The 18,280-nt window shown below is 43.8% G+C and overlaps 2 protein-coding genes across 2 annotated transcripts; both read right to left on the reverse strand.

Annotated features, from left to right (window-relative positions):
- Window positions 1-4,808: 4,808 nt before the first annotated feature.
- On the reverse strand, window positions 4,809-8,437 carry LOC130367411 (olfactory receptor 1019-like). The gene is made up of 2 exons (XM_056569830.1): window positions 7,541-8,437; window positions 4,809-4,883 (listed from the first exon to the last, which is right to left on the reverse strand). The coding sequence occupies exons 1-2, from the start codon at window positions 8,435-8,437 to the stop codon at window positions 4,809-4,811; spliced, it is 972 nt and encodes a 323-aa protein (XP_056425805.1).
- Window positions 8,438-15,660: 7,223 nt separating this feature from the next.
- Window positions 15,661-17,376, reverse strand: LOC130367412 (olfactory receptor 1019-like). The gene is made up of 2 exons (XM_056569831.1): window positions 16,461-17,376; window positions 15,661-16,058 (listed from the first exon to the last, which is right to left on the reverse strand). Exons 1-2 carry the CDS (start codon window positions 17,374-17,376, stop codon window positions 15,661-15,663), a joined length of 1,314 nt encoding a protein of 437 aa, XP_056425806.1.
- Window positions 17,377-18,280: the final 904 nt, after the last annotated feature.

Here is an 18,280-nt window from a genome sequence, read left to right on the forward strand (position 1 = left end):
GTAGACAGTGCCCCCTTTAGACAGTGGGCCCCGTTTAGACAGCAGCAGCCCCCCCCCCCCCCCGTTTAGACAGCAGCAGGGCCCCCCCTTTAGACAGCAGCAGCAGGGCCCCCCATTAGACAGCAGCTGCAGGGCCCCCCTTTAGACAGCAGAAGCAGGGCCCCCCTTTAGACAGGAGCAGCAGGGCCCCCCTTTAGACAGCAGCAGGAGGGCCCCCCTTTAGACAGCAGCAGGGCCCCCCCTTAGACAGCAGGAGGGCCCCCTTTAGATAGCAGCAGGGCCCCCTTTAGACAGCAGCAGGGCCCCCCCCCCCCTTTAGACAGCAGCAGGGCCCCCCCCCTTTTAGACAGCAGCAGGGCCCCCCTTTAGACAGCAGCAGGGCCCCCCTTTAGACAGAAGCAGGGCCCCCTTTAGAGAGAAGCAGGGCCCCCTTTAGACAGAAGCAGGGTCCCCCTTTAGACAGAAGCAGGGCCCTCCTTTAGACAGAAGCAGGGCCCTCCTTTAGACAGAAGCAGGGCCCCCCTGTAGACATTAGTATCAGCACACAGCTCAACTGCGGCTGTCCTCCGTCGTGTGCTACCGCTCTGCTACCCTGTTCTTCCGTCCTCCCGATCCGCATCATGGCGTCCTATGGAGGAGCATGTGACATACACTACACTCCACTTCCTCCGTAGCGTTACGCTGGGCGCAGGGGATGAGGCGGAGTAACGTGTGTGTCACATGCTCCCTCATGGATCACTATGAAGCAGACGGGAGGACCGGAGAACGGGGCAGCAGAGCGGCACCAGGTATCGGACATGGTATCGGGGACATTAAACGAGTCCCCGATACCATGTAAATGGCTAGTATCGGGACATCCCTACTTTTTACACGTAACCTATGTGTTTTCTTTCTAACACAAAACTCATTTATTGTGAGTATTTTTTTTATTTTATACTCTCTTTTTTTTGAGCAGTTGGTTTCATTATTCATTATTTTTTGTGAGCTGCACACAATCGATACTATTTTTTGGTTTCATTATTAATTTACCTTATATGTTGTTTTTTTTGGAAGTTACAATGCTCAAGTGATATTTAGAGTGGGACAAGAGGGGCCTATGTTGGTCAGTTTATTTTATTGGACTACAAATTAATACATTTTATTGTGTTTATATCTGCATTTATGCTTTTGTTTATGAGCCCTAATACACCATAATTTATTTATTTGTTTGCATGTCAATTATTTTGTTCACACCTACTAAGTGTCAGCTTGAACCTATTTTGGCACCATTTTGGAAGATTCAAATAGCCACCCAGTTCACCTCTAAAGTGGCCTAAGGGAGTTTTAAAATATATTGTATGATTTTTTTTTTTAAACTGCTACTATTAACCCCTTCCCGCCCCTGGATGTACGCATATGTCCCAGTTGCTGACATGTTCGCGGAACTGGACGTGTGCATATGTCCTAGCGATCTCCTGCATAGGGCGATGCGCTACAGGAGATCGGCAGTAGGACTTGGCTGTCAATCACAGCCAGGGTTCTGCGACTGCTGCTGAGATTGGGATAGCGACGACCTCAGCGGCTCAAACCTCATAGATGCTGTAATCAATCCTAATCACGGCATCTATGGGATTGACAGAGGGAGGGGGCTCCCTCTGTTCACCAACGACGACCCTGCAATGCAATCAAGGGAACCCACTGGTTACAATGGCAGCAGGAAAAAACCTATGTGGACATAAAGTGTGTTTATGGCTGGGCTCAGAAGAGAAAAAATGACATTTCATTTGAAGAGAGTTTATTTTTCTGAAATTTATGTCAAGGGCTATGTCGCAATTAGAAAGCCCCCATAGGGCCTTAATGGTGGAAACTTTCCCCAAGTGACCCCTCAAAGAATGTCACAAGAAATAAAATTTGTATCACAAGTTCTTCCAAGTACAGAAATACCCCATATGTGAATGTAAAATGCTGTGCGGTCTCACGGCAGGGCTCAGAATGAGACAAATGAGAGTGTCATTTGTTTTTTGGAGAGTAGATTTGGCTGGAATGGTCCAATAAATAATCCAGGGATGTATGATAATATTTGATGCAGAGGTCTGTTTTTTGGGGACAGGTGTCACACTGATAAATGGAGTCATTTTTTATCTCCTCTCAGAGCACACTCTACACCTTTTCTGGGATCTTCTCCTCCTCACACCAGTTTGGGGAACATCTCCAGGAAAATGTTGCCCCGCTACCAGGTTACCAAATACTAGGGCTTTGATTACTACCACCGGAAACTAAAGGATGTCCCTGTGCAAGACATGATCATGTTTTAAAGGGGTACTCCGCCCCTGGACATCTTATCTCCTATCCAAGGATAGGGGATAAGATGTCTGATCACAGGGGTCCCGCTGCTGGGGACACCCACGGTTTCTGCTGCAGCACCCCGAGTCATCAGCTCTTCAGAATTTGCTCCATGGCTGAAGGCTCACCATACAGGGACCAGCTGTTCGTTGCCACGCCCCTCCCATATACTTTCATTAAGGGGGTGGGGAGTGACATCATGAGGGGGCGGAGCCATGACATCACAAAACGCAGTCCCCTGTCAGCAGCCACAGAGCAAACTTAGCTCCAGAAAGCTGATGACTCAGGGTGCTGCAGGAGAGATTGCGGGGGTCCCCAGCAGAGGGACCCCTGCGATTAGACATCTTATACCCTATCCTTGGATAAGGGATAAGATGTCTAGGGGCAGAGTACCCCTTTAATGCTGGACTATAAGTACATGGGGCTGTGTCTGATCAACACTTTCAAGATATAGTAGAAAATGTTGGGGATATCTTGAATCTAACACTAACAAATAAATACATAAATATTCATCATATTTTCATTCTTCCTCCACCAGACATTCCACACCCATAGTTCCACTTTTGATGAATTGCTCCACAGAATGCAATTCTAAAGCACCTATGGCTTATTTATTTGTTTTAAGCATAAGGTGTATATATTTGGGCATAATGACCTGCAGCCTTTAGCTTTAGTGTTTGAGTTTAGTATGTGCCTTTTGATTTGTGCAAAGCAAAAAAGCAGTGCCTACTATCACCATCTTTAGCTGCAGGTATTTTTGCAGTCACTCAAGGGTTTGTTGATCACCCATCTCCACAGTAATTTGGTGGCAGCTGGTGTAGTGGTGGCAGTGCAGCCAACGTTCCTTTAGGGTAGGGTCACACATGCCATATTTTGCTGCATATTTTCTGCAGCTGTTTTTGCTATCCATTGACTTCAGCAAATATGCAGCAAAATATGCTATGTGTGATTCTACCCTTAAATTTGCACTTAGATTTTCACTTTAACAAACTTTTGACATGTCCTGGAGACATGTGAAACGTTTTGATTGGTCAGGGTCTCTGTGTTGAGATCCCTCTGATCATTAGATATACCTTGAGTAAAGCTTGGCCAAGTGCCTCACTCCTAGATTACTGCATTATCCATCTTACTGCAGAAGCATTCCACTTAATATTCCGCCAAAAGAACATGTTTCTGTACATGTGAAATTCTGTACAGCAACGGGAGTTCCGCTTTGGAAAATCTGTAGTGTGAATGGACCCTAAGTCTATGGAGTCTGTCTCCTGCTGTGTGAAGGAGATGACCACGAGCAGGGAGAGAAGCACTCAGCACTGAGACCCAACCAATCAAAGCTTTTAAAGCTGAGCCCCCAATATACCCGGCAGGTTCCAGCTGCTATCTGCAGCTGATATCCACTGTTAATGACCGATGCCGGTCATTTATCTATATATTGCACTGATATGTGTCTAACACAGTAAAATATTCTCATGGTATCTGACTTCTTAATATATTGCACTGATAAACGGGAGAAATATTAAAAAATAACTTTTATTCACTTCACTTAAAAATAGTACAAAAAAGCCATTACACACTTGGCCGCCATCCTGTATGCTGTATACTGTATCATATACATGGGGGAAAGACCATAGAGTTAGTGTCCTTTTTAAGGGGCTGTGCCTATTGCAGTCCAAGATATATGCCTGGTACCTCCGTAATATATGGCATGTATGCAGTTACAACATAATATTTAGTGCAGCACAAATACAGAGATATTCTTCCAAAAATTATTATTTGCATTCAGAACATAAATAGTCCATCTCAGAGACCTCCGTTTAAAAATTGACCCATTTATCTTGTACATTCACGCGTCATTTACTTATGTAGCATAACAATAGAACATTCACTAGCACTTGTTTACATGCACTGCGTTTTCTGATTGTAAAGTGCAGTGTACAAACTGTAACCAGCAGAAAACAGCCCCGTACACAGTATATGTGGTGTAGGTTAGTATCATTTAAATTGCCATGTTTCTATATAGTAACAGACAGCATCATTGGTGGTGCAGGGGGTCCCAGGGTGCCAATCAGTTGTCCTGGCAGCAGAATACCTTCTCTAGTTCTCCATGCCTGCTGTGATAAATAAGCTAGTACAGTCTGCCATAGACGGGCTGTACTAGCAGAACACCGATCCGATGATTGCTTATACACATCCCCTTGGGGGACTATAAAAGTGTTATAAAAATTCAGAAAACTTTTTTAAAAGAATATTTAAAAAAAAATCCAACCCCTAATAAAAATCCCAAGTTTTTTAATTTTTCAAATAAAAAATAAATAATCATCTAAACTAAAAAAAAAAAAAAACACCAAAAAAAAAAAAAAACATTATTTATCCCACACAGTTAATGCCATAATTTAAGAAAGAGAAAACAGAATTGCTTATTTTTGGTCATATCAGATCTCAGAGAAAATGGAATAAAGAGAAGTTTAAAAAAAAATGGTACCAGAAAGTTATGAAGCAAAAAACAAGCCCGAACATAGCTTGATGAGCGAAAAAATTATATGGCTATGCACTGATATTTTTTTCTTATAGTAATACAACATAATACAATAATTATGCAAATGTGCCTTTGGAAGAATTTTTTTTTAAATTGCCCCACAGCAAATGCACAAGTGAATTTTTTTCAATTTCACCCCACAAATTACCGTACTTTTCTTCTGGTTTTGTAATATATTATATGGTAAAATGAAGGTTGTCAATAAAAGTAAAACTTGGCCTGCAAAAAAGACAACACTGTCGATGAGAAAAAAAAAGCAAGCTCAAAGCAGCACAGGTGTTAAAGGCAGCTTGTCACTAGGCTTTAAGATTAGGTAAGTCTGAAAGTGAGGCAGTGGGGAACCTGGACCACTGATAAGAAGCTTGTGGCCTCAAAAAGGGATCATTATAACCTGTCTAACACATTTGTTGACTGTTGTGTTGGGTGGCTGGTAGTAAGCCACCTGAATAGACAGGGACATTTTATATGTATAATTAACAATGGACAAGCATCATTTATTTTGTGCTTATGCCTGACTGTAAAGGCTGTAATTGTTTTGTTAGTAAAAAAAATTAATAAAGGAGAAGCTCTGTTTAACCTCTTAAGGACCAAGCCTATTTTGGCTTTAGGGACCAGGCCAATTTTAATTTTTGCACTTTCGTTTTTTTTCCTCCTCCCCTTCTAAAAATCATAACGCTTTCAATTTTGCACCTACAAACCCATATAAGGGCTTGTTTTTTTGTGTCACCAATTGTTCTTTGTAATGACATCAATTATTTAATAACATAATCTTTCAGGTGAAGCAAAACTTATTTGTTGGGTGAAAATGAAAAAAAAAATCCCAAAACAATTTTTAAACTTTTGGGGGCTTCTGTTTCTACGCAGTGCACTTTTTGGTAAAAATGACACCTTATATTTATTCTGTAGGTCCATATGGTTACAAGGATACCCATTGTATATAGCTTTTATTTTATTTTACTACATGCCGAGCGCTCCGGGTCCCTGCTCCTCCCCAGAGCGCTCGCGGCGTTCCTCTCTCTGCAGCGTCCCGGTCAGACCCGCTGACCGGGAGCGCTGCACTGACACTGCCGGCGGGGATGCGATTCGCATAGCGGGACGCGCCCGTTCGCGAATCGCATCCCAAGTCACTCACCTGTCCCGGTCCCCGGCTGTCACGTCCTGGCGCGCGTGGCTCCGCTCCTTAGGGCGCACGCGCGCCAGCTCTCTAAGATTTAAAGGGCCAGTGCACCAATGATTGGTGCCTGGCCCAATCAGTCTAATTAGCTTCCACCTGTTCCACGTCCATTTAACCTCACTTCCCCTTCCCTGCTTTGCCGGATCTTGTTGCCCTTGTGCCTAGAGAAAGCGTTTTCTGTGTTTGCAATTACTGTGTTTCCAGACCTCTTGCTATCTCCATTGACTACGAACCTTGCCGCCTGCCCTGACCTTCTGCTGCGTCTGACCTCGCCTCCATATAGTCCTTCTGTCCCACGCCTTCTCAGCAGTCAGCGAGGTTGAGCCATTGCCAGTGGATACGACCTGGTTGCTACCACCGCAGCAAGACCATCCCGCTTTGCGGTGGGCTCTGGTGAATACCAGTAGCAACCTAGAACCGGTCCACCGACACGGTCCACGCCAATCCCTCGCTGACACAGAGGATCCACATCCAGCCTGCCGAATCATAACAATTAATATAGCCCTACACAATAAATATGTAATTTTTACCGAAAAGTGCACTGCGTAGAAACTGAAGCCCCCAAAAATTACAAAATGGCTTTTTTTTGTCCCACAAATAATTTTTTGGGGGTTTTGCCATATATTTTTTGGTAAAATGACTGGTGACATTACAAAGTAAAATTAGTATTGCATAAAACAAGCCCTAATATGGGTCTGTAGGTGGAAAACTGAAAGCGTTATGATTTTTAAAAGGGAAGGAGGAAAAAACGAAAGTGCAAAAACAGAAAAATCCTGAGTCTTAACCCTTAAGGGGTTAAGTTATGAGACGCTTCGTCCCCAAGAGGTTAAATGTGATATTTTACCACTATTTAACTGGTTATACAAAGCTAATCTCCTACAATTTATAGCCTTTTGAATATTTATGCATATTTTGGTGTTCTTAGTTCTTGCTCCATTGCCCACACAATTGCACATGTATTTCTTACACATCTGTCAAGAGTCAGAACCATACAAATAGTCATACCAAATCTAAATACCAAAAGATGTGAGTTCATCTTAGCTTAAATTAGAGAACCTTTCTTTCTGTTTAATACAAGAGAATATATTATTATTCAGTGGTCTGCTGTGACTGACTTATCGTAAAAGATAAATTGCAGGAGAATATAAGATATCCTTATTAAAGGAGTTATCCAGAAATAGAAAAACACAGCTAATTTCTTTCAAAAACAGCTCCCCGTCTGTCTCCAGGTTAGCTGTGGTTTGACAGCTTGGCTCCATTCACTTCAATGGAACTGAGCTGCAAAACCACACCCAACCTGAAGACAGACGGGGAGCTGTTTTTGAAAGAAAGTAGCTCTGTTTTTGCATTCCTGAATAACCCCTTTAAACATATGATTGACATATTGTTTTTAGAATGGACCAATTTTTGGCCCCATATTTAAACAGGTGTCATGTCATGTGGATGTTATATAGTAGCATCACAATAACTTATATATATACAAAGGGAATCCTATTGATATTAAATTGTACCACTGCTTTTTTAACATCTTGATTCCTTAAGCTATAGATCATGGGATTCAACATCGGTATTATTACTGTATAGAACACTGACACCATCCAGTCCTGATCTACCGCATATGCAGAATTGGGTCTCAAGTACATAAAGAAAATTGGGCAGTAGAATAAGGCTACGCAAGTAAAGTGAGAAACACAAGTGGAGAGTGACCTGCCCCTTCCTCTAGAAAACCCAATTTTAAATATTGCAAATATAATGTATGTGTATGATATCACTATGCATAAAAAAGAGCCCACTTCAATAGAACCGGCAAAAACAAATAAGAAAACTTGGTTAAGATATGTATCTTTACATGATAGTCTTAAGATGGGGTTAATGTCACAGTAGAAATGGTTGACATGATTAGATTGACAGAATGGTAGGGTAAATGCAGCACTTGTATGAAGTAAGGAATTAAGACATCCTGCTGTGTATACGAAGCAAGCAAGTCGGACACAGGTCACTTTGTTCATTATAACTGTATAATACAGCGGTTTACATATGGCTACATATCGGTCATAGGCCATCACAGCTAGTATCATGCCTTCAGTGCTCCCCAGGTCAATGAAGAGGAACATTTGTATAGCACAAGCAGTAATGGAGATTGTCTTATTTTTAGAGTAGATGTTTATAATGCTGTTGGGTGTAATAGATGATGAATACAATATGTCAACAAAGGATAAGTTCATCAAGAAAAAGTACATTGGTGTATGCAAGCTTGGAGTTATTCTGATCAACACAATGATCATAAGATTTCCCAGTAAAGTTACTATGTAGATGAATAAGCAGAGGAGAAAGAGAGGAAGCTGAAAGGTTGGGTTAGAGGAGAGACCAGAGAGAATGAATACTGTCACAAACGTTTCATTCTTCATTGTAGTCTTTCAGTTTAAAAAAAAATGTGCACTATAAATCTGTTAAACTTGTCAATCAATACAAACAATATAACCTAACATGCATTTTAGTGTTTCATTCTTCACATTATATTAAAGATTCTGTACATCACTTTAATAGAAAACCTGTTATAAAAACGTGAATCATTTGTTCTACTTGAACAGCTGCACAAAGCCTTAAAATCCCATAAAAGCATTGTATACTGGCTACAAACACTCATTTATAAAGCACTTCTTTTGGAACTCTAGAGATATACAACCTAATAGTAGCTAAGTGCCATAAGGCTTTATTATTTCTAATTGGCCTATAATGTCTAATTAAAGATTATTGGTTGACTGTAATAATTAAATCTATAAAGAGACGCATGGGGCTGGCAGGCATAAGAAAAAAAGAATTCATGCAAATTAGTCAAAAAGAGGAAAAAGACAAACAGGTCAAAATGAAGGCCGAAAAAACAATAAGCCTTTTAAGTCCAACCATTCAAACTTTTGATATGGGGCCTCAGGATAACCTGTTACATTTATGCATGTAAAGTAAACCAATTGGACATGAAACCTTGTATAATGCACAAAGCAGCAGCTGACACTTCCCTACATATATCTCTACGGGAGAGCCGAAGGAGGTTTAGTGTTAGGTCCGGTGCCACTTGAGAAACCTTGGTGTTCGTGCGCGGGCTCAGGTATGTCCTTCATATAAGGATATACTGGTTAATGTCTCAATTTTGACATCATTTTGAGGGTTAGTCATATGTTACTCTCTACATCTACCACAGTAGTGCACCTAAATTTATGTATTATTCTATATGTTACACATCTACACTTTTCATTGGGTGTAGGATGCCATTGTGGCACTTGTAGTCTGCTGCAGGCATCCCCCATTGTATAAATTTTATTCTGGGGATTGTCCTTACCAACGGACCACAGTATCTGCTCCCCCCAGCATAAATGCACAACTGCATTTGGGGTTGAGCATTTCCTGCTTGTCACGATTCGACTTACAGGTTGTGGATCCACTGTGTCAGCGAGGGATTGGGGTGGACCGTGCTGGTGGACTGGTTCTAAGTGGCTACTGGTGTTCACCAGAGCCCGCCGCAAAGCGGGATGGTTTTGCTGCGGCGGTAGCAACCAGGTCGTATCCACTAGCAACGGCTCAACCTCGCTGACTGCTGAGAAGGCGTGGGACAGAAGGACTAGGCAGAGGCAAGGTCAGACGTAGCAGAAGGTCGGGGCAGGCGGCAAGGTTCGTAGTCAATATGGATAGCAGGAGATCAGGTAACACAGGCTTGGACAACACTAAACGCTTTCACTGGCACAAGGCAACAAGATCCGGCAAGGGAGTGCAGGGGAAGTGATGTGATATAGCCAGGGAGCAGGTGGAAGCTAATCAGGCTAATTGGGCCAGGCACCAATCATTGGTGCACTGGCCCTTTAAATCTCAGAGAGCTGGCGCGCGCGCCCTAGAGAGCGGAGCCGCGCGCGCCAGCACATGACAGCCGGGGACCGGGACGGGTAAGTGACTTGGGATGCGATTCGCGAGCGGGCGCGTCCCGCTATGCGAATCGCATCCCCGCTGGCAATGTCAATGCAGCGCTCCCGGTCAGCGGGTCTGACCGGGGCGCTGCAGGGAGAGAAACGCCGTGAGCGCTCCGGGGAGGAGCGGGGACCCGGAGCGCTCGGCGTAACAGTACCCCCCCCTTAGGTCTCCCCCTTTCTTTGTCCGGCAACTGCCTCACACGGGACGAGGACACCGGGAGTGACTGTAGGGTATCCTCAAAGGCCGGCAGTACAGCAGGAGTGGGAATGGGGAGGGAGGGCAGAGGGTGAAGCTTGGCACGGGGCAGGGTGTCACCAGGACGGGGGCCACGAGGAGGCAAGTCACAGTCCTGATAAGCCTTGGGGAGACCAGATGTAGGAGGAGGCACTGAGGCTTGCCTGACGCGACTGGGAGGGGGGGAGAGGCATTTCTTGTGGCAAGAAGAGTCCCAGTTCTTGATCTCCCCGGTGGTCCAGTCAAGGGTGGGAGAATGAAGCTGGAGCCATGGCAGACCGAGGAGGACTTCAGAGGTGCAGTTGGGAAGGACGAAAAATTCAATCTTTTCGTGATGGGGTCCAATGCACATTAAGAGGGGTTTTGTGCGGTAACGCATGGTGCAATCCAATCTAACTCCGCTGACCGCGGAAATGTAGAGCGGCTTGATGAGACAGGTCACCGGGATGCAGAACTTATTCACCAAAGACTCCAGAATAAAATTCCCAGAGGCACCAGAGTCCAAGCAGGCCACGGCTGAGAGGGAGGAGTTGGCAGAAGGAGAAATCCGCACGGGCACCGTGAGACGTGGAGAAGCAGACTTAGAACCAAGAGACGCCACACCCACGTGAGCTGGGTGCATGCGTGCGTTTCCTAGACGTGGAGGACGAATAGGGCAATCCACCAAGAAATGCTCGGTACTGGCACAGTACAGACAAAGATTTTCTTCCCTACGGCGATTCCTCTCTTCCTGGGTCAGGCGAGACCGATCCACTTGCATGGCCTCCTCGGCGGGAGGCCCAGGCGTAGATTGCAAAGGATACTGTGGGAGAGGTGCCCAGAGATCTAAGTCTTTTTCCTGGCGGAGCTCCTGATGTCTCTCAGAAAAACGCATGTCAATGCGGGTGGCCAAATGGATAAGTTCTTGCAGGTTGGCAGGAATCTCTTGTGCGGCCAGCACATCCTTGATGTTACTGGATAGGCCTTTTTTAAAGGTCGCGCAGAGAGCCTCGTTATTCCAAGATAATTCGGAAGCGAGAGTACGAAATTGGATGGCTTACTCGCCTACTGAAGAATTACCCTCGACCAGGTTCAGCAGGGCAGTCTCGGCAGAAGAAGCTCGGGCTGGTTCCTCGAAGACGCTACGGACTTCAGCGAAGAAGGACTGGACTGTGGCTGTGGCAGGATCATTGCGGTCCCAGAGCGGTGTGGCCCAAGACAAGGCCTTTCCTGAAAGAAGGCTCACTACGAACGCCACCTTAGACCGTTCTGTAGGAAACAAGTCCGACAACATCTCCATATGCAGGGAACATTGAGACAAAAATCCACGGCAGAGTCTAGAGTCCCCATCAAATTTGTCCGGCAGGGACAAGCGGAGGCTAGGAGCGGCCACTCGCTGCGGAGGAGGTGCAGGAGCTGGCGGAGGAGATGGTTGCTGCTGTAGCAGAGGCAGAAGTTGCTGTAACGTGGCGGTCAACTGCGACAGCTGCTGTCCTTGTTGGGCAATTTGCTGCGATTGCTGAGCGACCACCGTGGTAAGGTCAGCGAGACTTGGCAGCGGCACCTCAGCGGGATCCATGGCCGGATCTACTGTCACGATTCGGCTTACAGGTTGTGGATCCACTGTGTCAGCGAGGGATTGGGGTGGACCGTGCTGGTGGACCGGTTCTAAGTGGCTACTGGTGTTCACCAGAGCCCGCCGCAAAGCGGGATGGTCTTGCTGCGGCGGTAGCAGCCAGGTCGTATCCACTAGCAACGGCTCAACCTCGCTGACTGCTGAGAAGGCGTGGGACAGAAGGACTAGGCAGAGGCAAGGTCAGACGTAGCAGAAGGTCGGGGCAGGCGGCAAGGTTCGTAGTCAATATGGATAGCAGGAGATCAGGTAACACAGGCTTGGACAACACTAAACGCTTTCACTGGCACAAGGCAACAAGATCCGGCAAGGGAGTGCAGGGGAAGTGATGTGATATAGCCAGGGAGCAGGTGGAAGCTAATCAGGCTAATTGGGCCAGGCACCAATCATTGGTGCACTGGCCCTTTAAATCTCAGAGAGCTGGCGCACGCGCGCCCTAGAGAGCGGAGCCGCGCGCGCCAGCACATGACAGCCGGGGACCGGGACGGGTAAGTGACTTGGGATGCGATTCGCGAGTGGGCGCGTCCCGCTATGCGAATCGCATCCCCGCCGGCAATGTCAATGCAGCGCTCCCGGTCAGCGGGTCTGGCCGGGGCGCTGCAGGGAGAGAAACGCCGTGAGCGCTCCGGGGAGGAGCGGGGACCCGGAGCGCTCGGCGTAACACTGCTATCTGAAACCACATTTTTTTTCTTGTTCTCCCATAGAAATATAAGGAGTGGGTGTGTGGTTGCTGCTTCATGTGGGAGGTGACACACCCTGTTCCCTATTGCTCCCCTGCAATCTAAAACTTATCCCCTATCCTGCGGATAGGGTATACGTTTTTGGCCATGATATATCTCCTTTAAAATGGGAGGATCTTATTTAAATGGTGTCTGTCATTTGGAAAAAAAATTTGGCATGTACTAGCAACATGTCAAAAACAACAGCTGGGGTTTGAGTGTTCGGACCTCCACCAATTGGAGGAATGCATTGTCTTCCAGGTATGTGTCACATGATCAATAAAAACAATGTAACTCTATGAGTGTGTCTCAATCACATGACACAGGACACCTACACCTACTGGCGGGGGGAGGGGGGAAACTCTGCTGCTTATACCTACTGGGGGAGGGGGGACTATGCTGCCTACACCTACTGGGGGGAAGCTCTGATGCCTACACCTACTGGGGGGAGGGGGGAAAACTCGCTGCCTACACGTAATGGGGGAAGGGGAAAACTCTGCTGCCTACATCTACTGTGGAGGACCCTGCTACCTACACCTACTGTGGGGAGACCCTGATGCCTACACCTACTGTGGAGAGACCCTGCTGCCTACACCTACTGTGGGGGGACCCTGCCGCCTACACCTACTGTGGGTAAACTCTGCTGTTTACACCTAATGGGGGGAACTCTGCTGCCTACACCAACTGTGGGGGAACTCTACTGCCTACACCCACTGGCTACCTACTTGACTAACTACCTGGCTACCTAACTTCTCAATCCGAGCTCACAAATAATACACCTATACCTTACGTAAACAAAAATATAAAATGCAACAACCAACCATATAATTGGGACTCAAGGATTAAATGGTCATAAAATAATGATATCAAAAATATCAAATGTATTAAATTACAATCACAGACAAGTGTCTCACACCACAGAGCCTTTTTATTTATTTATTTATTTTTTGCAATTTTTACATGGATTCATTTACATTGTTTTTCCTTTGCATGAGATCCCCATTGCTATCTAATGTGCTGTACTGTTATTTTAGTATTATTAGTTTTTATATGACATTCTATTTCATTTATACAAGTGTAACACCCACAAGGGCATTGTAATGTGACACACTGGTCTGTGATTGCAATTTAATACATTTTTATATCATTATTTTATGTCCATCTAATCACTGAGCCCCAATTTATAGTTGTTTTTTAAAGGTAGTAAGTGCTTGAATATTTAATGGGACAGCAATGTTTTATAAATAAAAAATTATGTAAAGGTGGGTGAACCAGTCACGAGCCAATCTCTGAGTGCTTACAGTTCATAGTGAATAGCGAGACATTGCTGAATGATAGTAGGTGAGACCAATTAGGCAATATTATACATCTGCTTAAAGAGATGTGTCTTTAGGGTGCGTTTTAAACAGTGGGGTTTGTGGTATTGTTTTTCAGAGAACTGGTACAGTACAAGCAAAGTCTTGGAGATGATACTGAGAGGTTCTGATTATAGAAGTCGTTATTTTCAGATCAGTAGCAGACTGGAGAGCACCAGTGGGATGATAGACAGACATAAGGGAGGAGATATAGAGAGGTGCAGCACTGGAGAGAGCTTTGCGGGTAAGAGTGAGGATTTTATACTGTTTTATGTACATAATAGGTAACTAGTGTAGTGACTGACACGCAGGAGTAGAGATGGGTGAATTTTTCAATAATTCGATTCGGCTGATTTGCTGAATTTCCCGAAAAAATTTGGTTCGATCTAAATATATTTGCGGTGAATCGTTATTAAAAAACGCTATGCCCAGGCTACAGAGAGCCTCAATAGGGGTGTAGAACACTTTGCCTTGCCATAGCATGCATAGAAAGTGTGCTGGGGTGGTGAAATAATATTGTTATTCAGTATGACATGCAGATTACAGGTGTCGCTATTAGAATCACTGCCACAGAGTGGCACAATGACAGAGTCTGGATGTGGCAGCAGGTCGGGTGACCATATGGCGTCAGAATGGTTCCTTGCAGTCTTTTAATGGGGAGTGCTTCCTGTGATGATCTCAATTGACAGACTATGAAACGACTTCTAAACTCTCCCTGCGTGCCTGCCTGCAGTGATGCTGGCTTGAGGTCAATGCATTTCCCCTGTGCTGATCTGTATTGTCAGTAACACTGATTAGTGACCATAGTGTCTGCTCTCTCTCTCTCTCTAGCCAGAAGGAATGCAGGCTTAAGGTGAATGGAATCGCTGCTGTAAAGATCTGTATTGTCAGTAAAGGTGATTAGTGCACACAGTCTCTGCTCTCTCAGCAAAACGGGAAATGCCTGTCTTCAGCAATGGCTGCCAAATATATAGGGCTCTGACATCACAGGGCTAGCTGGCTGCTGATAGGCTGCATGCCACCATGTGTTTCAGGGTGATCCCGCCTACCCGCCTTCCCAGACTTTCTTGCTCCATGTTCTCACATGTGTAGCCGCCATTCTAGCCCCCTGGCCAGCACAAAATGTAGTGAATGAAGCGATTCGTTACCATGAAGCGCATGGAAATTCAGATTCATTCGTATCGAATATTTCATGAAATTCGGAACAAAATGGACTTTGTCAGCTTTGATTCGCCCATCTCTACGTGGGAGGCATCAGTGTAATGGCTGGAGAGGAAAATTAGTCTGTCTGCAGCATTTAGGATGGACTGGAGAGGGGACAGTTTAGAGAATATATGGCCTATTAGAACAGAATGAATCAGGGAAACAACCAGAGTAGGACAAAGATATTTTTTAGGAGCAGGTGACAGGAACATGAGAGAGATTGAATATACAGAGTGAAAGACAGATCTGAATCTAGCATAACTCCAAGACAGTAGACTTGCTGCCTGGGAGGTATGTTGGAACCACACATGAGATCAATATATAAGGTTTGAGTTGTTTATTTGATGGAGAAAATACAAGAAGTTCTGTTTTCGAAAGATTTGTTTCAGACATAGGGAGGACATAATGTTTGAAACAGTAGAGAGAGTGTAGGGTTTATATCACAAGAAGAGTTATATTGCTGAGTCATCAGCGTAGAGAAATATACTGAATGTTTGACGAATGGAGGCTGTTTTGAGAAAAAATAGGAGAGGGCCCACGACTGATCCCTAAGGAACCCCGACAGCAAGAGAAAGAGGAGAAGTAGTAGAGTCAGAAAATGATAAACTGAAGGAGCGGTCAGAGAGGTAAGAATAAAACCAGTAGAGAGCAATGTCCTCAAGACCATTGGAGTGGAGACTACTGAAGAGGAGTTGGTGGTTTACCGTGTCAAAAGCCACAGAGAGATCTTGGAGAATCAGTAAAGAATAATTCTTATTAGATTTGGCTTTCAAGAGATCATTAGAGACTTTGGTTAGAGCTGTTTCTCTGGAGTTTAGGGAGCAAAAACCAGACTGTAAAGGGTCAAGGAGAGAGTTTGAAGATGAAGGGGAAACTATAGACAGGTCTGTAGTTAGCTTCAAAGGATAGTCCAAAGATGGTTTATTTGTATTGGAGTTATGACAATCTTGAAGGGGAGGAAAAGATATCAGAGGTTGAAAATTTAGTTAAGTGACTGGTGACAGTAGGGGAGAGAGGCTGGACGAGGTATGAGGAGATAAGGTCACTAATGCAGGTAGTGGGGCAGTTACTGGCTCAAAAAAACAAAAGCAATGAAGAGGAAGTGTGAAGGAAAATTGGATCAATAATACTTGGGATTGGGAGATTATTTTGCGATGGATGTCATCTATTTTAGTTTTGAAATAGGAGGCAAGGCCTTTAGCACAGAGGTTGGTGATAAGAATCTGGCTTTAGATCTGAGGTCATGAAAGCCTCTCTCTTAGAAAACCCTCAAAAACTGGGGAAGTTGGGATGAGATTTTAGTTGGCCAAAATCCAGCTTCAATGTGTCCTAAATATATTGGGAATACTGTTAACCTTAAATTGTACTAGAGCTTGCTTCACATCTTGATTTCTTAAGCTATAGATCATAGGATTCAACATCGGTGTTATCACTGTATAGAAGACTGACACAATCCAGTCCTGATCCACTGCATAAGCAGAATTTGGTCGCAAATACATAAAGAAAACTGGGCAGTAGAATAAGGCGACACAGGTAAAATGAGAGACACAAGTCGATAAAGACTTGATTCTGCTTCTTGAAGATCTTATATTGCACAAGGCAAAGAGGATAAATGTGTAGGATAACATTATACATAAAAAAGTGCCCATTTCAATAAATCCAGCAACAACAAACAACAACATCTCATTGACATATGTATCTTTACATGAGAGTTTTAATATGGGGTTAATATCACAGTAGAAATGGTTGATGTTATTAGACCGACAGAATGGTAAGGTAAAAGCAGCACATGTATGGATTAAGGAATTGATACATCCTGCTGTGTATACGGAACAAACAAGTCGGACACATGTCCCTTTGTTCACAATGACTGTATAATACAGCGGTTTACATACAGCCACATATCGGTCATAGGCCATTACAGCTAGTAGCATCCCTTCTGAGGCCACCAGATCAATGAAGAGGAACATTTGTATTGCACAAGCAGTTATAGAGATTGTCTTTTTTTCTGAGAGAATGTTGGCCATGATGTTGGGTGTTATAGATGATGAATAGAGGACATCTACAAGTGATAGGTTCATAAGGAAGAAGTACATTGGTTTTTGTAAACCTGGATTTGTTCTGATCAACACAATGATCATAAGATTTCCCAGTAAAGTTACTATGTAGATGAATGAGCAGAGGAGAAAGAGAGGAAGCTGAAAGGTTGGGTTAGAGGAGAGACCAGAGAGAATGAATACAGTAACAAGTGTTTCATTCTTCATTATTATTATTATATCTTCTCATTCAGCATATGAAGGTGCATCACATTTCTGTTTGTATTGTGGATCCATACAAATAACATAACATGAACAATACAAGATACAACAGCACAGCAGCGAATGCAATTCAGTGTTTGGGCCATTTAATCGATCTATTACTGTTCTATTATTTATAATGTAGACAAATAGCTTTGGGGGATTTTTATTTAAACATAAACAGTCTATAGAGGTTTCTTTTAATGAATAATTCCTAAGTGTCCCATTATAATTTAGTAACCACACAGAGACATTCTAAAAATCTACAGAGATGTATGTTTTTACTTATCCACAGGATTCTGAGAATGTTTTGTTTGTGACACATTGCAGTGTATGTTAGTTGTAGATTTGATTGATGCAGTCTGTACTGATTTGTAAAAAAAATTTTAGCAAACAAGTTAGCAAAAATGTTTTGATTTGAATTTCTGACACCAATTATTTAATACATTTACGATATGTGTACTGTATGTTGACTTTATTTGTCCTTTTACATTTTTAAATGTTAGATGCCTTAAAGGGGTTATCCAGGAAAAACATATCTATCTATCTATATATATATATATATATATATATATATATATATATATATATCAACTGGCTTCAGAAAGGTAAACAGATTTGTAAATTACTTCTATTAAAAAATCTTAATCCTTTCAGTACTTATGAGCTGCTGAAGTTGAGTTTTTCTTTTCTGTCTAAGTGCTCTAATTTAATATCTTCCATAGTGGGTCTATGCCAATACCCTACACCGGTCCGCCGGTCCACCAGTGTAAAGTAATACGTTTTCCTGCATGCGCGGAAATTCACGCATGCGCTTTTGCTCTTTATTTTCCCAAACGTGGATGAAGTTCTCGTGCATGTGCAAGTAAAT

The sequence above is a fragment of the Hyla sarda genome, chromosome 4 (genome assembly GCF_029499605.1).
Source record: "Hyla sarda isolate aHylSar1 chromosome 4, aHylSar1.hap1, whole genome shotgun sequence".
NCBI lineage: Eukaryota > Metazoa > Chordata > Amphibia > Anura > Hylidae > Hyla > Hyla sarda.

What these genes read in the sequence shown, in the direction of transcription:
- LOC130367411 (XM_056569830.1), bottom strand. Translation starts at nt 8,437, where the DNA reads ATGAAGAATGAAACGTTTGTGACAGTATTCATTCTCTCTGGTCTCTCC. An exon ending in AAGATGTTAAAAAAGCAGTG is followed by an intron (nt 4,884 to 7,540) that starts GTACAATTTAAT and finishes TATTACTATAAG; the next exon opens with AAAAAAATATCAGTGCATAG.
- LOC130367412 (XM_056569831.1), bottom strand. Translation starts at nt 17,376, where the DNA reads ATGAAGAATGAAACACTTGTTACTGTATTCATTCTCTCTGGTCTCTCC. An exon ending in AGTACAATTTAAGGTTAACA is followed by an intron (nt 16,059 to 16,460) that starts GTATTCCCAATA and finishes CTCCCCTTCAAG; the next exon opens with ATTGTCATAACTCCAATACA.